Here is a 22,483-nt window from a genome sequence, read left to right on the forward strand (position 1 = left end):
AACCCCCAACCTGGTTGGCTCTGTCACGGAGCCTTCATGATGATGTGGTCCAGAACTGCAGTGCATTATGACTAGGGATATGCAGGCTCGGATAGGTTCGAGTTTGCACGTTGAGTTCGGATTTTTCCCTCCAAAAAAACGGAACTCAGAAAGAGGCAAAATGTCATATTACATGGACGAACATCATCATTCCTGGACAAAAGTCCAGGAATGATGATGTTCGTCCATGTAAGATGACGTTTTGCCTCTTTCTGAGTTCCGTTTTTTTGGAGGGAAAAATCCGAACTCAATGTGCAAACTCGAACCTATCCGAGCCTGCACATCCCTAATTATGACATTGCTATGCAACACCCATCATGAAAAAGCACTGTTCTGTCTAGCTACCAGAACCATATTAAAGCTAAGTCTAGTTAAATAAAGGCTACAAAGATGCAAATGTACTTTATTTATCTAATTTAGTGCAGGACGTACTAAGCATCGCTTCCACGATGCAGTACATTCCCCCTGTCTTCAGGTACATACCGCGGTATGTACCAAGAATATTGCAAAGGATAGCTCTCCCGATAAGAGTGTGCTGAGCTGTAGTGGGAGACTGCTCATGGCTGCTGAGCAGCAGCCACAGCAGTCTCCTATGCCTGTGGGGAAACGATCACACTGATCGTGCCCCCCTGGCTTTGAGCAGGACTAGGGGGGCTCAGAGTGCCCCCCCCTTCCCACTGCGCAGCGCCGCAAAGCTTTTTTTTCCGGGAAGGGGGCTTGGCCACGCCTCCTGCGATTAGGCCACGCCTCCTGTTACCAGGACCCGCTGCGGCTTTTGGCGGGCCTGCTCAGAAGTCCCTTTAGCGTCCAGAAGGCTGCAGACCATGATGGGAGGGATCCGATAGGATCCCTCCCAAGGAGGAGCGTCCCGATAAGATATCACGTGTGTAATGTTCTCTATTTCATTCTAATTTCCCACCAGGTCAGATACGGTAGACCACCGATTCCCCTCACTCCCATTAGACTGCACCTCATATAATATACAAAAAAGAGATGGTGTTTTCCTGTTTGCGTAATAAGCAGCCTATGGGGTGTATTTACTAAAGTGCGGGTTTTCAGAAGTGGAGACGTTGCCCATAGCAACCAAACAAATTCTATTTAACATTTATCTAGCACCTTCTAGAAGATAATAGCCAGAATCCGATTGGTTGCTATGGGCAACATCTCCACTTCTAAAAACCAGCACTTTAGTACATATACACATATATATGACCTTTAAATGGATTTAAAGGTGTGGTCCTTTAAATGGAAGGACCACACTGATGGTCCTTAATACATACACAAAAACAAAATATTCAAAAGCTCACAAAAATGGCCCTCATAACATTAACCACACTTATTATTATTACCATTTAATTATATGGTGCCACAAGTGTTCCGCAGCGCCTTACAAAGTACATAAACAAATAGGTTGATTTACAGTGACTTACAGTACAGTACAATACAATACAATACAATACAGGAGATGGATAATATACATTGCTACATTCGCGACCATAGCATCCAGATAATCAACAATGCAAAGCAACCAAGTGTTAGGTGCCCTGTTAGAGAGTAAGAAGTAGATGAAGGTAGAGTAAGGAGAAGCACAAGAGGGTATAGGGCCCTGCTCATAGGAGCTTACATTCTAAAGGGGAGGGACAGACATACAGGGGTGACACAGATGGGGTGGGCTTGGAGGAAGGAGTATGTAGCAGCAAGTTAAGATGAGAGCTGGAAGGCTTTGATGAAATAGTGGATCTTGAGAGCCTGTTTGAAGGATTGAAGAGAGGTGGAGAGTCTGATGGGAAGCGGGAGAGAGTTCCAAAGGTGGGGAGCAGCACGGGCAAAATCTTGGGAGGCGGGAGTGGGAGGAAGTAATCAATTGGCATGAGAGGTGGCGTGCATTTGTTGAACGAAGAGGGCGGACAGGAGAGTGAAGGGAGATGAGATCAGAGATGTAAATAGGAGAGGAATGGGTGAGGGCTTTGTAAGTGAGTGTGAGAACTTTAAATTGGGCTCTAAAAGGGAACGGGAGCCAATGGAGAGGGGAGGCAGATGCAGAGAGTTTTGAGAGGAAGATGAGCTGAGCAGCAGCATTGAGGACAGACTGGAGAGGGGAGAGAAGGGAGTTGGGGAGGCTAGATAGGAGGAGGTTACAGTAGTCCAATCTGGAGATGACCAATGAGTGCATGAGGGTTTTAGTGGCATCCTGGGTGAGAAAGGGTCTAATCTTGGAAATATTTTTAAGATGAAAATGACAGGACTGTGAGAGATTCTGGATATGTGGTTTGTAGGAGAGGGAGGAGTCCAAGACAGCGCACTTTGGGGACAGAGGAGATAGTTGTGCCCTCAATTGATAAAGAAATGGTGGGAAGTGTGGTTATGTAGGGGGGTGGGAAGATGATTAGCTCAGTCTTAGACATATTAAGTTTAAGAAATCGCAGTAACATCAAGGAAGAGAGGGCAGAGAGTCAGTTGGAGACACGAGTGAGGAGAGAGGTCAGGGGAGGAAAGGTAGATCTGAGTATCATCAGCATAGAGATGATATTGGAGGTCAAAAGAGCTGATGAGTTCACCTAGTGAGGATGTATAGAGTGAGAAAAGGAGAGGTCTAAGAACAGAACCTTGGGGAACACCTACTGCAAGAGGCTGTGGGGGAGAAGAGGAGTCATGAGAGGGGACAGAGAAGGATCGGTCAGAGAGGTAGGAGGATAGCCAGGAGAGGGCAGTGTCACATAGACCAAGGGAGTGAAGGATTTGCAGAAGGAGAGGGTGGTCCACAGTGTCGAAAGCAGCAGAGAGGTCAAGAAGAATGAGTAGAGAGTAGTGGCCCTTGGATTTAGCAGCAAGGAGGTCATGCTGACTTTTGTGAGGGCAATTTCAGTGGAGTGAAGAGAACGGAAGCCAGAATGAAAAGGGTCAAGGAGGGAGTGGGAGGAAAGAAAGATGGTAAGGCAGTTGTAAACAACACGCTCAAGGAGCTTGGAGGCAAAAGGGAGGAGAGAGATGGGACCATAGTTGGAGAGAGTGTTAGAATCAAGGATAGGTTTTTTTTAGTATGGGGAGACAAGGGCATGTTTGAATGCAGACGGGACAGTGCCTGATTATAGGGAGAGATTAAGGAGGTGGGCAAGATGGGAGCAGGCGGAAGGAGAGACGTAGCGGAGGAGATGTGAGGGGATAGGGTCAAGGGGGGAGGTGGAAGGGGGGGGACTGGATGAGGGGCATTACTTCCTCTCCAGATAAAGGGGAGAAGAAAGTTAGAGTCGGTAAAATGGAAGGAGAGGGGTGATCTGGGAAAGGTGGAGGTGGATAGCAGGGGGACTGGTGGAATATGATGTCCTGACGTATGGAGTCAATTTTAGATGTAAAGTAGGTAGCAAAGTCAAGAGCAGAGAGCGAGGAGGGGAGGCGAGGAGGGGGTGGGCGGAGGAGGGAGTTGAAGGTGGTGAAGAGACGTTGGGGATTTGAGGACTGAGAGGAGATGAGGTTCTTGAAATATGACTGTTTAGAAAGGGAAAGGGCAGCACTGTATGATGAGAGCATAAATTTGAAATGGAGAAAATCAGCCTTAGAGCGTGATCTTCTCCACTGTCGCTCGGCAGTTCGCGAACACTTTTGGAGGTATCTGGTGCATTTGGAATGCCAGGATTGAGGTGTAAATCTGCGAGGGTGAATAGTGATCGCCGGAGCAACAGAGTCCAGAGCAGAAGTAAGGGAGGTATTGTATAGGGAAATGGCTTGTTCAGGGCAGGAGAGAGACAGGATAGGAGAGAGAAGTGAGTCAAGCTTGGAAGAAAAAGAAATGGGGTCAATAGCCTCAATGTTACGATTAGTGATGGTGGCCTTAGGAGGTAGAGGAAGGGAAGGAGAGAGGGATAGGTTAAAAGATAGAAGGTGATGGTCAGAGAGGGTGAATGGGGAATTGGAGTAATCAGAAATATCACAAAGGTGAGTGAAGACCAAGTCAAGCGAATGCCCACTCACATGGGAGGGTGAGGAGGTCCATTGAAGACGTAAGAGTAAGGAGTTTGGAGGCAGAGGCTTCTGTGGGGATATCAATAGGAATATTGAAGTCACCTAGGATAATAGAGGGAAGGTCAGAGGAGAGAAAGTGAGGGAGCCAGGAAACAAAGTTGTCAATGAATTTGGAGAGCCAGGGGGGACGGTAAATGACAGCTACTCTAAGGTGAACTGGTTGGAAGAGGTGTATAGCATGAATCTCAAATGTAGAGAAAGTAAGAGATAGTTCAGAGGGTAGGAGTTGGTAAGAGTAACCGGGGGATAGAAGGACCCCTACCCCATCACCATGGTGACCCCCAGGCCAAGGGGTATGAGAGAAGATGAGGCCCCCAGAGGAGAGAGCAGCAGGGGAAGTGGTGTCAGAGGGTGAAATCCAGGTTTCAGTAATGGCTAGGAGATGCAAGTTTTTAGAGATGAAAAGGTCGTGGGTGGGTACAAGTTTGTTACATACTGATCTGGCATTCCAGAGGGCACAGGATAGAGGGACAGTGTTTGTGGGAGAGATGTGAATTAGATTATTTGGGTTGCTGTAGCGAGAAGGTGAGTTTAACATGGGTGGCCGAGATGAATGTAGTGGAGAGATTGTGCGGTGACCAGTGCTAGGAAGGGAACCTGTAGGTGATTGGCAGGGAGGGAGTTTAATATGATGGGGGTGGGGTGGTGTGACATGGAGAGGAGGTTTGGAGGAGGGATTATCAGTGGGGTAATAGGACATAGGAGGGGTAGAAGGAATGAAAGTGTAGTAGTGGGAGAGGAGAGGGAAGACGGCAGACAGAGGAGGGGAGATAAAGGAAGGAGGAGGTGGAGGAGACAAGGGGAAATTATATAGGTGGAAAAAAGGGGTAGAGCAGAGGATTAGGTAGACAATGAGTGGAGGGAGAAGTACACGTGATAATGCTGTGGATGAGTTGAATAGGGGGAGGAAAACTAGATGTATGAATAAAGTATGAGTGTCAGAGACAGTACAGGAGACTTTCAGAGAAGCAAGTAATCGTACAATGGAGAAAAATGTGCCTTCAAAATTTCCAAACTATTGTTGAGCAGAGGAAAAGAGGAGAAATGGAATATTAAAGTAAGCTGAAATAGAAGACAGATGACAGGCTAGGGAAAGAAAAGAGGTGGGAAGACATTATTTCTAAGAAATAAACTGAAATTGGCACTGAATACAGTAAGCTATGAGTTGGTTGTGAAATGAGCGAGGCAGTACAAATATTAGCAAGTGTAGTTCTTATAGTGAGCAAGCAGAGGCCAGTGAAGATTGTCCAGGTGATGCAGACAGCAGTTGCTTGTAGTGTAGATATTGTGAACCTATATTTCTTGATTATACTTTGTCCATTCGTTCTGGCTAAAGAATGGTTTAAGGATAGAGTGGTCTCCTTCAGTTTAACTTCGGTTTAATGCCGGTATAATGCCGAATTTGGTAAGAAATGCACTTTTACAAATTATGCACTTATAATACACAGCCCAAGGGCCTGCAGCCTTTCTATGAAGCTTAAATAGTCATTGCTTGCACTTCCCTTCAATTCATTATGGGAGAGGATCCTCCTCTTCAATTTCATTTGCATGAGTGGAATTTTTAGGAGGTATCCCCACCAAATCTTCACGTTGTGTCATAAACTGTTGGCCCAATTTTTAAAACTGTATTACATGAGGATATGCTGTATTTTCCTCTCCTATATGTGAACTTCACAATTGAAATTGAAGCAGGGGATCCTCTCCCATAAAAAATTGAAGGGAAGTGTGGTTAATGTTACGAGCGCCATTTTTGTGAGCTTCTGAATATTCTCTTTTTGTGTGCCTCATATCAGTCATTCTGCCCCAACAACAGTTGTAAGATGGCAGGGCTGGCAAAAACATGGTCAAACACTGAGGTGCGTAGTGTGATCAGGTTTCATCACTTTGCTTCTAGCAATTTATCGTGATAGGACTTTTTCAAAAGCGCTGCCCCAGCGCCTCAACTTTAATAAATGCATGCACCCATTTTCATGAACAGATTGCGAGGTAGGGTAATATTTGGTTAAATATTGATATGTCCCTATATTTACAGCTTAAAAGACAGACATTGTAGTAAGTGTTCACAAATATATTTAAAACATAGGTTTGCACAATAAAGTGTACAGTAGAGTGAGTACAGTATTAGTCGACCACTTTAGAATAACACTTTAAGATAAAAACATAGAAATGAATAATGTATTGGGCATATTTGTACTCCCAGCTAGGCTTTCCAGATAATCCCAAATGTGAGTGACATGCGAATTACACAGGTTCCGTAGCAGGGTTGGGCGCGGGATGACGGCACTCAGGATCCCAGTGGTCAGAATCCTGACACCGGCATCCTGACAGGGTTAGGATACTGACACCTGTCAGTAAGTATTCTAACCCTACACCTACCCCTAAACCTAACCCTCCCTTCCCACAGCCAAAACCTAACCTACCCCACCGCAGCATAAACCCAGGGGTTAAAGTGGGCAGAAATGGGGCGGAACTTCGTTCCATCTCTTCTGTTTGGAGACGGTACCAGTTCCGCCTCCTCCGGCCCACCTCAACCCAGCGCCAGGGAGGATCAATTTGCAGGGCACCCGCTGAGATTTTGTTACCAGCGAGCGCCCGGCTCCTTCCCCACAGCGCCAACAGCAACCAGAGGGTGGAGCTCACTCCTGAGCTTCCGGCTCCCCCATGGGCACTATGGTAGAGACGGTCTCTCCCATATTTCCGAAGAGCAGCCAGGCGGATCTGATGGCAGCGGATGCTGGAGCGAGTTTTAAGGTAAGTATTGTGTTTTTATTGTGAGTGTGTGTGTGCGCACCACTATAACAGGGGGCATTACTATTAGGGACATTACTGCAGGGGGCATCACTATTGGGGGTACTATTACAGGGGGCATTACTACTGGGGGCACTATTACCGGGGGAATTACTATTGGGAGCACTATTACAGGGGACATTAATACTGGGGACAATATTACAAGGAGCATTACTGCAGGGGGCACAGGGGGCATTACTACAGTGGGCATTAATACTACAGGTGGCATTACTATTGGGGCATTATTTCTAAAGGGGGTGTTACTTCTAAAGGGGCATTACTGCAGGGGGCATTACTGCAGGGGGCATTACCACTGGAGGCACTACTACAGGAGGCATTACTATTGGGGGCACTACTACAGGGAGCATTACTACAGAGCCATTGCCACTAGGGCATTACCATTAGGGGCACTAATACAGGGGCTGCCAATACAGGGGGCATTGCTACAGGGGACATTTCTACTGAGAGCATTGCATAGGGGGCACTGAATAAGGGGCACCACTACTGTGGGCTCTGCATAAAGGCCACTACCACTGTGGGCACTACATAAAGGGCACTACTGCTGGGGGCACAACCACTGTAGGCACTACATAATGGTCACTAACACTGTGGGCACTGCATAAGGGGCACCACCACTGTGGGCACTGCATAATGGGCACCACTACTGGAGGTACTGCATAAGGGGCACCACTACTGAGGGGACTGCATAAGGGGCTCCACTACGGTGGACGTTGCATAAGGGGTACTTCTGCTGTGGGCATTATGTGTAAGGGGCACTACTGCTGTGGGCAGCGTATAAGGGGCACTACTACTGTGGGCAGTATGTGTATTAGGGGCACTACTACTGTGGGCATTGTGTATAAGGGGCAAAAATGTGGGCATTGTGTAAAAGGGGCACTGCTGTGTGTCATAACATGTATAAGGGACATCACTATGTAGTGTAATGTGAATCAGGGGTACTATGTGCAGTGTAATGTGAATAAGATTGTGCTACTGTGTGGCGTAATTTTAATTGGGAATACTATTGTGTGACCACGCCCCATTTTCCGGCACAGTCCCTTTTTTCACAAAGCGCTGAGGGGGGGGGGAGCGTCCCACTTCTCTAGGACCGCTTTAAGCACTGCCTAAACCTAACCCTCGCCCTAGTGTCTAACCCCAGCGCTCCCCCTAGTGTCTAACCCTAACCCCAATACTTACCATCAGGATGCCTGCAGTCGGGATGCTGGTGCCGGGATTCTCACATTCTGACCGCCGGCATCTTGACCAACGGGATATTAATTACATACCCTGTAGCCTATTAAAACCAGGTGAAATGGAGACTTGAAGTCAGCCAGCCACAGAATCTGTGTAATTCATTTGTGTTCCTTATTAAAGGGATGGGGTGGCAACCCTACTCCCAGCTGATGATCACACTTGGAAAAAGGAGTACAGGTTGAGTCTCCCATATCCAAATATTCCGAAATACGGAATATTCCAAAATACGGAATTTTTTTAGCATGGCTGAGATAATGAAACCTTTGATTTTTGATGGTTCAATGTACACAAACTTTGTCTAAGGCACAAATTATAAAAATGTTGTATCAAATTACCTTCACGCTGTGTGTATAAGGTGTATATGAAACATAATTGAATTTTATGTATGTACACAAACTTTGTTTGAGCCACAAAATTATTGAAAATATTGTATAAAATTACCTGCAGGCTGTGTGTATAAGGTGTATATAACACATAAATGCATTCTGTTTGTATATTGGGGTCCCATTCCCAAGATATTTCATTATGGTATGCAAATATTCCAAAATACGGAATATCCTGTTATCCAAAATACCCCTGGTCCCTAGCATTTTGGATATCGGAGACTCAACCTGTACTACATTTTAATATCACTTTTTTCATATAAGCCAAAGAGAATACTATGCTGTGTAACTGTGTCCTAGTCAAGTGTCTATAGCTTATCATTGTGAAAGACGTCTTTCTCCCTCTCCACCATCATGAATATGCTCCAGTGGGAAACATGTTAAAAATGAAATGTAATTAGTATTAACTAATGAGATAAAATGTTTTTATTTGTCAAACTGAATAAACCAGAAATGGCTGTGGGCTTAGGGCGCTGTAGTTTTACTACCCTGACTGGCCTAATCCTTGCTAATTCCCTAAATAAAAGAACATGAAATGCAATCTCATCTTTACTTAATAAACATAAGAGAACCAGTTAAATGGGCTAATGCAGTTGATGGTAATTAGAACATTAGCTCTAATTTGCATAATCAGTGCTTACCATTTTTCATGGGTTAATTAGACATTATGTAAATGCTGCTGTGATTGCTCTGTGCTATATTTGTTACTAAAAATTGGGGAACATTACACCTTATCTCTTGGGGGTTGTGCTCTTGGTATGAATATCTTAAGTACCCGTAATGCCTTTGTTGTTCACATAAACATAAAATTGTTGTTTTCATATTTGCTATTTTTTTTTTTATCAAGCATTAGAATAACCATGGAAAAATGTGATATAACTGTGTACAAACCTACAATACTTGTTTTTATTGCATATAGCAGAAATTCTTAGAAATACAGAAATATGTTTTTAATAGAACCACAGTATTTGCCTATAATTATTTTTCCTTTCAGCAGTAAACCTTGCTTCTATCTGATTATGCCATTATGGCCATTTTAAACTTCAACTACCATTTTGTCTCCCTAAAGTATTTTTAAATTGTGAAGTGTATTAGCCTTCACTCTATTATAGGCATCGCATTACGTCCTGTAAAACAGCATTACGTTTGTAATAAAAATCTGATACTCTTATAAAGATCATGAGGGGAGACACAGTGGTCTTTGTTCACCTCCTAAATTAATTTAATACCTAATGGGGCCCACCTGGAACCCTACTGTAGTGGAGGTATATTATACACTGTAGTACACAGTATTTGGATTACACATATGCAGCATTCAATGTGTGAAGGAAAATCATAATAGACATATAGAAGGTGTTAGATTTTTGTTTTTGAGATAAATGGATAATCATTTGGCAGTTATGTGGTAAACTACAGCCTCAATTACTCACATATATTTATAGATCAGAAAATAATCAGATGTTACAGCTTAATGAGAACATATCATGTTTTGCTATATTTGTGAATATTTTTTCATCTAACGAGCAGGCCACGTTTTAGGGCCTAGACACCCAAGACAACTACCTTGGGCCACAAACGTTGAGGGGCCCAAACTTTTCTAACTAAGTTTTTTGTGCTTTCCTCTGAGACTCAAAGTCAGAGAATGCAGAGATGTAAATTCACTTGAACAATATTTTGTAGTATTGTGAACAGACGCATTCCCTACTGCATGCTGTACAGCTCAGCGAAGGTAGTGCGATCAGATCGCCATGCGCTCCAGCATTAGCACTGTGTGATGAGGGGCAGGGCCGGAAGAGGCACCTGGTTTCCTGCTCCATGGTGATATCGGTTCCAGGCAGCTTCATGGACATGATGTAGTGACATTGCTTGTAAGGGGAGAGGAACCAGCAGAAGAGTGACGATCAAGAAGAAGGCGAGTAAGTTAACTATTGGACTGGGGAAGCATAATAAAGAACATGTAAGGGAAGGAGGGGCGTTACCACGTCCAATCAAACTCGGCCACAGCTTTGAATTCTTTAAACACTCTCTTAAGCCCATCTACTTACTCTACTTTAACCTACACTACCCACAATCCTCTTCTAATTAAAATGTAATCTCTCTAAAGAGCAGGGTTCTCCCTACCCTTTGTTCTCATGTCTGTATTTATTTTGTCTACATTGTATGTCCTTGTTTTAAGTAAGTGCTGTTCTTCCTCACTGGAATTGTGGTGCTTTGTGGCACCTTGCAAATCAATGATAATAACAAGTAGTAAGATAAAGAATCATAGTTCACCAGACCCTCCCCCCCCCCTCCCCCTTCCTGGAAACCTCACACAGCTCCTTTCAAATTTCAACTTAATAGAATCAGACTATTTAACCCAGTTGACTAGAGTTCAACTTTAAAACTGCTTTTTACTAGTAACCTCACTAAATGGTCAAGCATTGATCAATTGGTAAACTGTTAGTCAAAGTAAAATTTTCTGTTCAGTGCCGTAACAGGGCTTTAATGTGGCATGTGCTGCCCCCGCCCTCTTTGCATATGACATCATGACGTTATGCATAGAAGCGGGGCCAGACAGCACCCGGAAGCACGGCAGTGCCTGGAGCGTCTAGAAGACACTACGGGTAGCTGTATACCCGACAGGTTGTCTCCCTGTAGCATCATAAGGACCCCTGCTGGCAACCTGCTAGCCAGAAGAAAGAGCCCTGCGCTCTATGCAGCGGGACATGTCGCATACTCCAAGTTACGGCCCTGTGTCTGCTAAATAGTTCAATACTGTAAGGCCCAGTAATTGCGTTAGAGATTCTTATGGGACACATCACCTAAAACAATTGGCAAGTTGGTTATATGAAGCCATTATAATTTATATGTTAGACACAGTTATGTCGTTACTTTGAAGCAAAAAGCAAAACTACAAATGCAATAATTGACTGAAACAGATGGCTTTAAAAGAAAGACACAGATGCAGCAGAAGAGGGTAATGTGCTTCCATTGTGAAAATGTATGGTCAGGGACAATAGAAGCCAATTCATTTTATAGCCTACCCTGGAAATTAATATACTGTATCCTGTAAGCATTTTTGGTTTCGCAGTTATGCTATGAGGAAATGATAGGCGGCACACATGCGGATTAGTGTTGTACCTGTTACGAGGGCTCGGTCCAAGTCTCTGACACGTAACTGTTGTGGTAGAGTGTTTGCCGCCATTCCCCAGTTCTTGCTTAACATCCCACTGCCGTACATCACTGATCTTCACATTCAGAATGTTAACACCTTTCTTCACCTTGGCCCTGTGTTGACAGATACAACATTACATTGATTTATTTTTGACAGGCATAACTTGGAAGGCCATCTCAACTTATTTAATATTTGCCAGCCTAAGAACCAATGACATGTGGATTAATTCACTGTCTATTACTATAGGATCCTGCAAATGTAAACATGATGATCTGTCAATAATCACAGAGAATTTTTTAATTTACCAAGAAAAGGGAAAAAAGAAATAGCCATTTACTGTTTCCTAATCCATTTTGGTATTTGGAATTATTTTAAATGCTACTTACAAAGAATGTATGTATACACACACACACACGATACACATAGAGTATCATTAAATATTGAGTGCATACTGTTTATTATTTATGCATATCCAAATAATGAACATTCGCATGCACAGATTTCCCCAGAGAAATGCTTAATTATTCGAAGAAACAACACGTATGTTTCCTCCAGTGCACAGCAGACTGCCATTGTTACAATCTTTGTATGTAAACCGATCTGTGGTTAGTACACATACCATGTAACATGCAGGAATACATGACATTCAAAACAATATATAAATATTTTATATGTATGAGCATCAAATGATGTTCCTCGATAAGTGCAGCGACTACTTGATGTAAACATTGGTTCTCTTATTGCAGCTGACCAGCCGCATACATATTAACTATTTGCTTTAAGCATTCTGAATGACTTAGGAAGCCTTTGGTGAACAGCAGTCTATGTAAAACAATGCAAATCCTAAGAATTTACATGAATGCACTCAGAACAGCTCAAGGTCTAAAATGTTTGACCTTCTCTCCTTTATAATACATAATTCTATAAATAAGAATGTCAAGAAATGGTCTTTACTGTTGCCAAACTTAAGATAATAATTTATATAGTAGCATGCAGGTGGCAGATACAGGTGGCTGCATTTAAGTAAGCTCTGTGTTACCTCCCAAATAACAAACATGCCACAAATATAAATGAAGGCCTCAATTTCAACACTGGCGCACCACTGGTAGCTGCACAGACATGTCATTCATCAATGACTGCTTTATTATTTTTATCAGATAATGTTGCTGCCTTACAATACCCACACACACTCTCCCCACGACAACTACAATAGATATTCTGCTACCTAATGAACCAATTGTCCTCCCCACCTCTTAGATTGGTCATTTGAGCAGGACCAGGGGAGCATACCAAGTACCCAGCTCAGGGCCACTGTGGGGGACTGTGCTTGTTAGGAGGAATTATCAATCCTCCAATAACAGCACCTGGTGGGTATTAGACACAACCTCTTGGCCACGCCCCTTCCCAGCTTTGAGGCCTTGGTCCTGTGCAGTGCCATCTTTACATTTTGGTTCATGCCATTATATGAAATAAGTTTGTGTCATTTACAGCCCTGTGTAATATGTAATTTCTTATAAATAAGGGAGGATATTAATAACAACAACAATAATAATAATAATAATAATAGTAATAATATTAATAATAATAATGATAATAATAATCTGGATGAAATACAAAGATATGTAATAGTGAATTCATGAAATTTATTTAAGACCTAGGCCCGTATTCATGACGTCATTTTCGCATGTTTCAATTATCCCGTAATCAATAAGTTTTCACCATGTTTTACATGGCAAAAAAAAATTCAGAATTGGGGTTTAGGGGTGCAGGCTTTTAAAAAAAAATAGCCTGCACCCCTGGAATAGCCACTAAAAATGAACTGTGTCAAAAAAAGCAAAAAAAAATAAAAATAGGGACACCCCCCAATTTTTTTTTTAATTTTGGGGTAAAAAAAAAAAATGGGGAACAGTGTTTAAAAATAGCGAAATAGGTTCAGGGGTATTCTGTAAGTATGCGGCAGGTGCATTTTGCTGAATTTTTTAAAAATTAGTTTAGGGACTTAAAAATATACTAGTACCCATTTTCATGTACCCCAAATTTGATGGGAACACTTTTAAAAACGAAAAAAAAAAAAATAAGTGCTCTTCTGCATCACTTCTTCAATGTCGGGAAAAAAATACCTGCCGCAACTATTTAAAAATGCAGAACACATTCTGCAGGGCTAAATGGGGGTACCCACAGTAATCCCCCATGTCTGGGCATCATTAGGGGGGTCCCAGGATGAATTCCCCAAAATTCCCCTATTTTTCCCGATACTCACCTTTCCGCAGGCTCCTGTTTTCGCTGGCTCCAAATTGAATACGGGGATAAAGCGGGCACGCGTCCGATACTTTATCCCCAGAAAAGCTCCGATGTGCATGGACTTTTCGCTCCAATATTGAATATGGGCCTTAGTTAAGATTTTGAGCAATTACTTGCATTATTACTTATGTGCTTTATTTACTAAGGGCTCTATGTACTGATGTACAGAAGGCCCTACGCTGCCACCATGTTCTTTTGGAGAGGAGTAGTGCCATACGTATTCATTCTTTCTTAACTACAGTACAACGCAGCTCTGCTACAAAATTGGGGAACAGCTGATCTCTGATGTTGCAGAGGATTTTGTTGCACAGGAGCAAAGGGCGCAGAGCACACTTCTCATTGTAATGACCAATCACTTTTCTGGTTGATCCACCTATATTCTTCTTTGGGAACTCTGCCTCCTGGCGAACAACTGAAAACAGCAGTTAGAGATTCCGTGCTGTAGCCAGGGGTGAGCTGGGCAAGACACAATTTCAACATTTTTTCAAGAGATGGTGGGAGGTGATAACCACAAACATAACAAAGGGAAATGCACTGGTTGGTCTATGGAGCAATGAAAATGTTAACAGGTGCACTCTGCAAAAGTGTAAATGTCACATGAAACTTTGTCTCTGTAGCTCAGTTTAGCCTTACAGGCTTAAATAAATCAGGATATTGAGGGGAAATCAGGATTGCTGTAACTACATTTATGAAGCTTTTCATTACAGTGAAGATAAAAATGTACTTTTCCACCAAATGGGACCCATTTAGAGAAGTGTATTTATAGCACACTCATCCTATAAACACAGCTGCCTACGCTCTCGTAAAGTCAGAGAGTGACACATATTTTCGAGTATCTCTCTGCTTTCCTCAGATAGCAAACCAGCCTCTTGGATCCACCCACTTTCCCAAGTGAAGTGGGTGGTCTGGCACTTAACATGATTTGCTGTGAATTGCGTTAATTGGCCCTGCCCCTATGATGCAAATTGCTGCATTGAGCACTAAGGGGCAAGCCGTGAGGGCACGATTGGCTGCACCAAAGCCCCCGCATCTCCCACTTTGCATACAGTCAGTATTATTATTATTATTATTATTATTATTATTATTATTATTATTATCCTTTATTTATATGGCGCCACAAGTGTTCCGCAGCGCCTTACATAGTACATAGACCTAACAAGTGAACAAGAAACAAGTAACTTACAGTACATTATAGTGCAGGACAAGGACACAATTTATATACATTGCTCCAATAGCAGTTAGACACTCACAATAAGCAGCAGGGAGTTGGCAGTCATGTGTTAGATGCCCTAATAGGGAGAAAAGAGTCGAAAAAAATGTAAAGAGAAGCACATGAGGGAAGAGGTCCCTGCTCGTGAGAGCTTACATTCTAAAGGGGAGGGGCAGACAGACAGGTGTGACACAGAAGGGCAAGATAGTGAGGAAAGAGCAAGAGGTGGGTTAGGATGAGAGCTGGAAGGCCTTGATGAAGTAGTGGGTCTTGAGAGCCCGTTTGAAGATATGTAGAGAGGTGGAGAGTCTGATGGGAGAGGAAGAGCATTCCAAAGGTAGGGAGCAGCACGGGCAAAATCTTGGATGCGGGAGTGGGAGGAAGTAATCAGTTGGCAAGAGAAGCGGCATGCATTAGATGAGCAAAGTGGACGGGCGGGAGTGTGAGGGGAGAGAAGGTCAGAAATGTATGTGGGAGAGGATTGGGTGAGGGCTTTGTAGACGAGTGTAAGAACCTTGAATTGGCATCTGAAGGGAAAGGGGAGCCAGTGTAGGGCTTGAAGGAGAGGGGAAGCAGATGTAGAACATCTGGAGAGGAAGATGAGCCGACCAGCAGCATTGAGAACTGATTGTAGTGGAGAGAGGTGAGAGACTGAGAGGTCAGCTAGGAGAAGGTTACAGTAGTCCAATCTGGAGATGACCAGTGAGTGTATGAGGGTTTTAGTGGCATCCTGGGTGAGGAAGGGTCTAATCCTGGAGATATTTTGTAGGTGGAGATGGCAGGACTGCAAGAGGTGCTGAATGTGTGGTTTAAATGAGAGGGAGGAGTCTAGGATAACTCCAAGGCAGCGCACTTTGGGGCTAGAGGAGATAGTTGTGCCATCAATAGATAATGAAATTGTGGGAAGTGAGGTAGTGGAAGAGGGTGGGAAGATGATCAGCTCAGTCTTAGACATGTTAAGTTTAAGAAAGCGCTGGGACATCCATGAAGAGACAGCAGAGAGACAATTGGAGATACGGGTAAGGAGCTAGGGGGAGAGCTCAGGGGTGGAAAGGTAAATTTGAGTATCATCAGCATAGAGATGATATTGGAGGTCAAAGGAGTTAATGAGTTCACCTAAAGAGGATGTGTATAGCGAGAAAAGGAGAGGTCCAAGAACAGAACCTTGGGGAACTCCTACTGTTAGTGGAAGTGGGGGAGAAGAGGAGTCATGAGAGGACACAGAGAAGGAACGATCAAGGAGGTAGGAGGAAAGCCAGGAGAGGGCAATGCCACGTAGACCAAGAGAGTGAAGGATTTGCAGGAGGAGAAGGTGGTCTACAGTGTCAAATGCAGCAGAGAGGTCAAGGAGAATGAGCAGAGAGTAGTGGCCCTTGGATTTGGCAGCAAGGAGGTCATTGCTGACTTTAGTGAGGGCAGTTTCGGTGGAGTGGAGAGAACGGAAGCCAGATTGAAATGAGTCAAGGAGGGAATGGGAGGAAAGGAAGGTGGTAAGGCAGTTGTAAACAATACGCTCAAGTAGTTTGGAAGCAGTAATGGATCTTCCATAGGGCGTTACTAAATAATATCAAGTATGCCCTGTAAACAGTCCCCATGTACAGTGCACTGCTTAAATTAGGAGTAAATACAAATATACTCCCCAGATCCTCAGTCAGCTCCAGTTCTAGACAGACTGGAATTTATATTATAAAAGCGAGAGCATGAGCAAAATTTTGCTTTTTCCTGACCCGTAATAGATGAAGAAAGAAAAGAATTTTGCACTTTAGAGGTCCCAATCGTGTTAGTTATTCTGCCCTCACAGCCAAAGGGGTTCAGGAAGGGACTCAGCACTTTACATATTTCAATGGCTCATGCAGCATTCAGGGCATACTGCCCATTTTAAAGTAATTTATTATTTTACTGTGCTTGGGAACTGATATGTCTCAATAAATGGTTAGGATGAGACTTAGCTAAACTAAAATGCAAGTCTTTTTTGTGGTGGTTTGGTTTAATAATTATGCATAGAAAGAGGGGCGTAACTAACTAGGTATTTGAAGGCCCCATAGCAAGGTAGCTCCATGCATGGAAAGGAATAACATACAAAATGTGCCTTCTCCACAATGAAATTACTTTGTGCACCATTCCATAAAGCAGGGTGCACTGAATATACCTTCATTGTGCCCCCTCCCCCTTTGCTTGGGAACTCTTCTCCTACTCCACAACAGCAGCCATTACACGCAACAGACCTGTGCTCACAGAATAAGGACACACAGCAGGTCCAAAGTTATTTTGCGTTGCAAATCGTTCATTTTCAAAATTGACCTTTGTGTAGATGTATATTTTCTAATATCCATACAATTACTTTATAGTGTGCAATGCCCCATATTGGTTTGCTTAGTATGTTTGAATAATAAAATGCAAAATGACAGCAGCACATACGCAGTGTACACCAGGAACCCGAAATAGGAAGGAGTGATAGGTTTACGCTACCACACTTCTTCCAGCTCTTCGCCAGCAAGGGCTCTCATCGGAACCCATCTACTGCCAAAAGAAATTTGGTAAATATGCAATCAGAATTAGGTATTAAATGAATCCTAGTTCAATGCACACTTTATTTTAAAAAATATAATATTGGACCATGGTTAATTTGAAAAGAAGACTTTCAATGTTGTGGGAAACACCCTAATCAATCAAGTACCATCTTTCCCCAAGTGGTACCCCCCCTTCCAATCCTCCATTGCTCAATATTTGTGATATACACTGATTACATTACATAATCAGTTGCATAAATAGGGGAATAAAAATAATTTAATAATATGTACATTCAACACCCAACTAATAAATATTTTTTTTTCCTATCAAGTGATGAATTAAAATGTATACATTCAATAATAATATATATATATATTAAAAAAAAATTAAGATGTACTTAAAATATTTTATTTAGAATTTGAGAACTAATGACCTGATTCAGAGCCGCTCTTTAGATGTGATCGCTCACTCGCATAAGTATGCCCACTTTGTCTGGGCGAGCGCTCACTTTGTGTATGCAGACACCCATTAGCGCATGTAGAGATGCTCAGTAGCGCACGTCATCTCCAGGAAGTGTAGTAAAACATTGGTACATCGAGGACCATCGGAAGGGCTCGCAGCACTTGTGGTTGGCTTACTTTACCGCAAGCACTGCGAGGATTTCTGTGAAAAAAAAGGCTGGTGACGTGTACTATGACGCTGGCTGCTAATTATGCATTCCATATAAACGGCGTTGCAACACTCAGGCACGCCTGCGCTTGCACCTCCACTCCCCCGTTATTAGTGTCCTGACCCTGGTACCACCCACAAACGGCCTCTCTTGTCACTCAATACACTGGGCTGTCTTTGCTTTGCGAGCGATTGGATTCCGATCGCTCTGAGTAGTTTGTGCATGCGCAGTACGAAGCATATGCATGCACGGTTGCTTAACATCGGCCGTGTACGAGCGAGCGGCTGCTAACGACCGGGTCTGAATTAGCTCCTAAGTGCCTGCTTCAGGCATGTACGCAAATGCCGCAGCTACGATTATGTAAACAGCGGGTGTGTAAAAATATGCAAATGTCGCAGCTGCCGGGATTTGTATCGAGACGGCATTGCAAATCCAAACAACTGCGTTCAAAGGCGCATAAATGGCCTTCTGAGTAACCCCATGGTCGTGCAGAACGGCAGTAGGAACTGAGACACCGGAGCCGATGCCACCCATAAATGGTCCCTGCCTGTCAACCACTTTGAGAAAAAATCCTCACTGCAAGCACCGGTGCATGCACAGACCACCGATAATTGCTAAACTGCATAGACATTGGCATTGTGTCCATCTCTGAATCAGGCCCGAAGACTGGTAAACCACTAGCTTTACATTCAATGCTATTGATAACGCATGTGAAACACTTGTTGAAGACAACTGGCTGTACATATGGATATGAAGCCTTACAGGACATATCAGAAAGAGAGCAGCAGGCAATGCAGGAGTAGAGCCATGACAGGAAAGCGTTTAATAGAAATTGTAGTAAAAAGACAAAGCAGGCAAGATAAAGATCAGACAGTTATACAGAAGCAAAGGGTAGCAGTTAAAAGAAATGCATCTAACTTAAGAAAGAATAACAGAGAGTGAATCAGTGACCCTCAGTTCAGGCCAGTTGGCAAACCGCATGCGGATGCTTATGCTGCATGACATATGCAAATTTGACAAAATAAAATTTACTATTGAAACTAAATACACTCGATAGTGAACAAAGGCCCCCATTTAGTAACGAGTTTTATCACCAAAATGAGTGATAAATTGCACTGTGTATGATAAGTGGTGCTCCAGCCAATCAGCTCCTAACTGTCAACTGTTAGAAAAATGAAAGTTAGGAGCTGATTGGCTGGAGCACCATTTATCATACACAGTGAAATTTATCACTCGTTTTGGTGATAAAACTCGTTACTAAGGGCGGGATGCAGTAATACTCACTGCCGGACACCGCCATTGTACAGATCGCATATGCACTAACCTATGCGATCTGTACAGCAAAGGACAGCTCTTCCGATAAGAGCTGTCCTTTGCGATCTCTCCTGCACAGTGGACTTCCGGGTTTATGACCCGGGAGTCCATCTGCGCATGCGCAGTGACGGGACGGACGCGGGGTATGCTGGGAGGGATCCGATCGGTTCCCTCATAGGCAGCGCGATACGGTAGAAGCCCATAGGTTTCTACAGGGTAACGCCAGCAATAGTTGGCGTTACCCTCCGCATCGCAGCCCGGCGGCCAGGAGATTGCTGCATACGGAAAATGCGGTAAACAGGGGTTTTACCGCATTTTCCGTTTGGTGCATCCCACCCTTAATGAGGCCAAAAGTTTGAAATAGAAAAAAAGAATCACATCCTCTACTGGAACCGCATGGACAAAGGCATCAGTGAAATTTTGAATTGGATAGTACTTATGGATTGATGAAGATCTTAATTCAAAATATCATTAAAAAATCTGCAGATTACATCACAGCAACTGAACTGTGATAACCAAGTGTCCGAGAACCAAGGTTTCAGTCCAATCGAAGCGTTGTCACCTGAAGAACTTATGACTGATGACCCCCTGAGCCTTTAAAAAAAATATATGATTTCTATAGATACACAGCTATTGCAATATAACATGGATTCATTGAATTATCACTAATACTACACTATGTTTTGGCATATGTTTTCCTCTTTTTTTGTAATAGAAGGAGGAAAGATAAAGAACATACAATCAAAGAAGCAGAGAGTAGGCAATTGAAAGAAATGCAGCTGTGTTACAAGAGAGTGAGACAATGGCCTTCAGTTACTAAGGGCCTTATTCAGCTAACGCAGTGCCTCCCATTGACAGGCTGTGGTGTTTGGGGGGCAGAGCGGGCAGAAATGGCGGAGTGATGTCCCAGTTTTCCGGGTGGGTCGAGGCCAGGGTCTGCGTCGGTTTACGTTAATTTCCTGGCCTCGCAAGTTGCCAGGACCTGCTCATGTTGCAGTAAACATGAGCTACTGCAGCCTGGCCAAAGGGGCAGCCATCATGACCGATGGTTGCAATTGTTGCGATGGTGATCGCAGGCCGCCATCTCGATCGCAACGCTGGGATCGCAGATGCAGCAAGGAGATGTCTGTTTCATACAAACAACTCCTACTGCATGTGCATTTTAAATTTGAACTACCGCTTGTGTCCATATGTAATAGTCTTTTTATATTTTGGATCTTTTCCAAAATGTTGTTGTTGTAGTTTGTCCTTTTATGCCTGGTGCACCTCCTTAACAGTATTTATCATTTGCTTTTCTTTTTTTGTTCTAGATACAATATATTATTCAGTTGGAATAATAGTCAGTTGTGAGTATTATATTTTTCTTTTTTCTATTGATGTTCCCATTCTGTTTGACCTTAAATGTTAATGTGAATCCTGCCTGACATGTGCAACTTTGACAAAAGAAGATTTACTATTTAAAATAAATACACTCAATAGTGAATAAAGCTTGGAATATAAAAAAAGAGATTAATCCTCTGATGAAAGCTTAGCGGAGAAATGCGTCAGTGAATTTTCAATTGGGTGGTGCTTATGAATTGATGGAGAAGTGATTTCAACAGATTACATCAAAACAACTAAACTCTGATAACCAATCAAAACCAATACCACTGAAGCTTCACTCTGATGATGTTTGACTCAACTAAGCGCAACACTCTCAAGCTGGGTACACACTTAACGATTGTGTACCCAGCGATGCGACACATGATCCCTGCGCCAATGGGCCAATATATCAGGCGGTCTGTACACACTGGGCGATCCAGTGCCCGACCACCCAACCTGCCGCCCCCCCGCCGCATGGGATCATCAGCCGCATCACCTGATCGTCCTGCATGTACAAAAGATCAGGTGATGCAGCTGATGACCCCACGAGAGCAAGCACTACAAAATGTAGTGCATACACACTGCACGATATTGACGATTTGTCGTTCCGATGCATTGGAATCGGGCAAATCATTAGCAATATCATGTAATGTGTAGGGGCCTTAAAGGGTACACATTTACCTCACCATTACACTGATGAATTAGCACTAATGACTATTCTGTAGCCCAAATGTTATAGCCTGTGATTTGTGAGTACCCTCATGATTTTCATGATATACTCTAGCCACTAGATTTAAAATATCAATTTACCACTCTAAATCTAGAAGCTGTTTCATCTAAACCATGTTGGTGCCCACATATAATAGGCTATTACATTTGGGCCGTGTGTGTTGGTGCGTCTTTCCTCTTTTATGTGAATTGTTTTATATACTGCACTACTAAAAGGTGCATTATGTAAGGTGGAAGGAAACTCTGTATGTGTATTGTTAATACACTTCACTGATCACATTGGTAATTTATTATAGAAAGTGACAATGCTATTACTGGCAGGAACCTTTTATAAATATAACAAATGAGATTGATCAAAACCAATGGTAAAAAAACAGAAATCAGATAAAACATTGTATTTTAATAGTAAATGTACAGTATGATTTAAATTGCTTTTCCTGGATATTTTTGTTCATAAAATTATACCTAGGTTTTAAAAATGACCAGCTCTACAGTATTCCATTAATAATTTTACAGACACAGTGTTAAAATGTATTGATTGAAAGAACAGGGGGAGCACATTTGTTTTATATTTGGGGGTTGTTCAAGCCGCCACTCATCAGAGGCTTTGAAAATACATTTATAGCGGCAATAGTAATAAATGCTAAACCAAGCATTTAAGTCCATCGGTCATAGTCGCAGCCATGACAAGCTGCCCCTTAATAAATCTACTCCTTGAAGTAATTGGGAATCCTTGTAAGCATGGAATA

At 43.0% G+C, this 22,483-nt stretch overlaps 1 protein-coding gene across 1 annotated transcript in view; it reads right to left on the reverse strand.

Moving 5' to 3' along the window:
- TMEM132C (transmembrane protein 132C) overlaps positions 1–22,483 on the reverse strand; it is a 594,252-nt gene that overhangs the window by 246,361 nt on the left and 325,408 nt on the right. Inside the window, exon 3 of the mRNA XM_088482165.1 lies at positions 11,604–11,750. Coding sequence (XP_088338291.1) covers positions 11,604–11,750 — 147 coding nt within the window. The remainder of the gene's footprint in view (positions 1–11,603; positions 11,751–22,483) is intronic.

The sequence above is a fragment of the Taudactylus pleione genome, unplaced genomic scaffold (genome assembly GCF_031769625.1).
Source record: "Taudactylus pleione unplaced genomic scaffold, aTauple2 ptg000282l, whole genome shotgun sequence".
NCBI classification, from domain to species: Eukaryota; Metazoa; Chordata; class Amphibia; order Anura; family Myobatrachidae; genus Taudactylus; species Taudactylus pleione.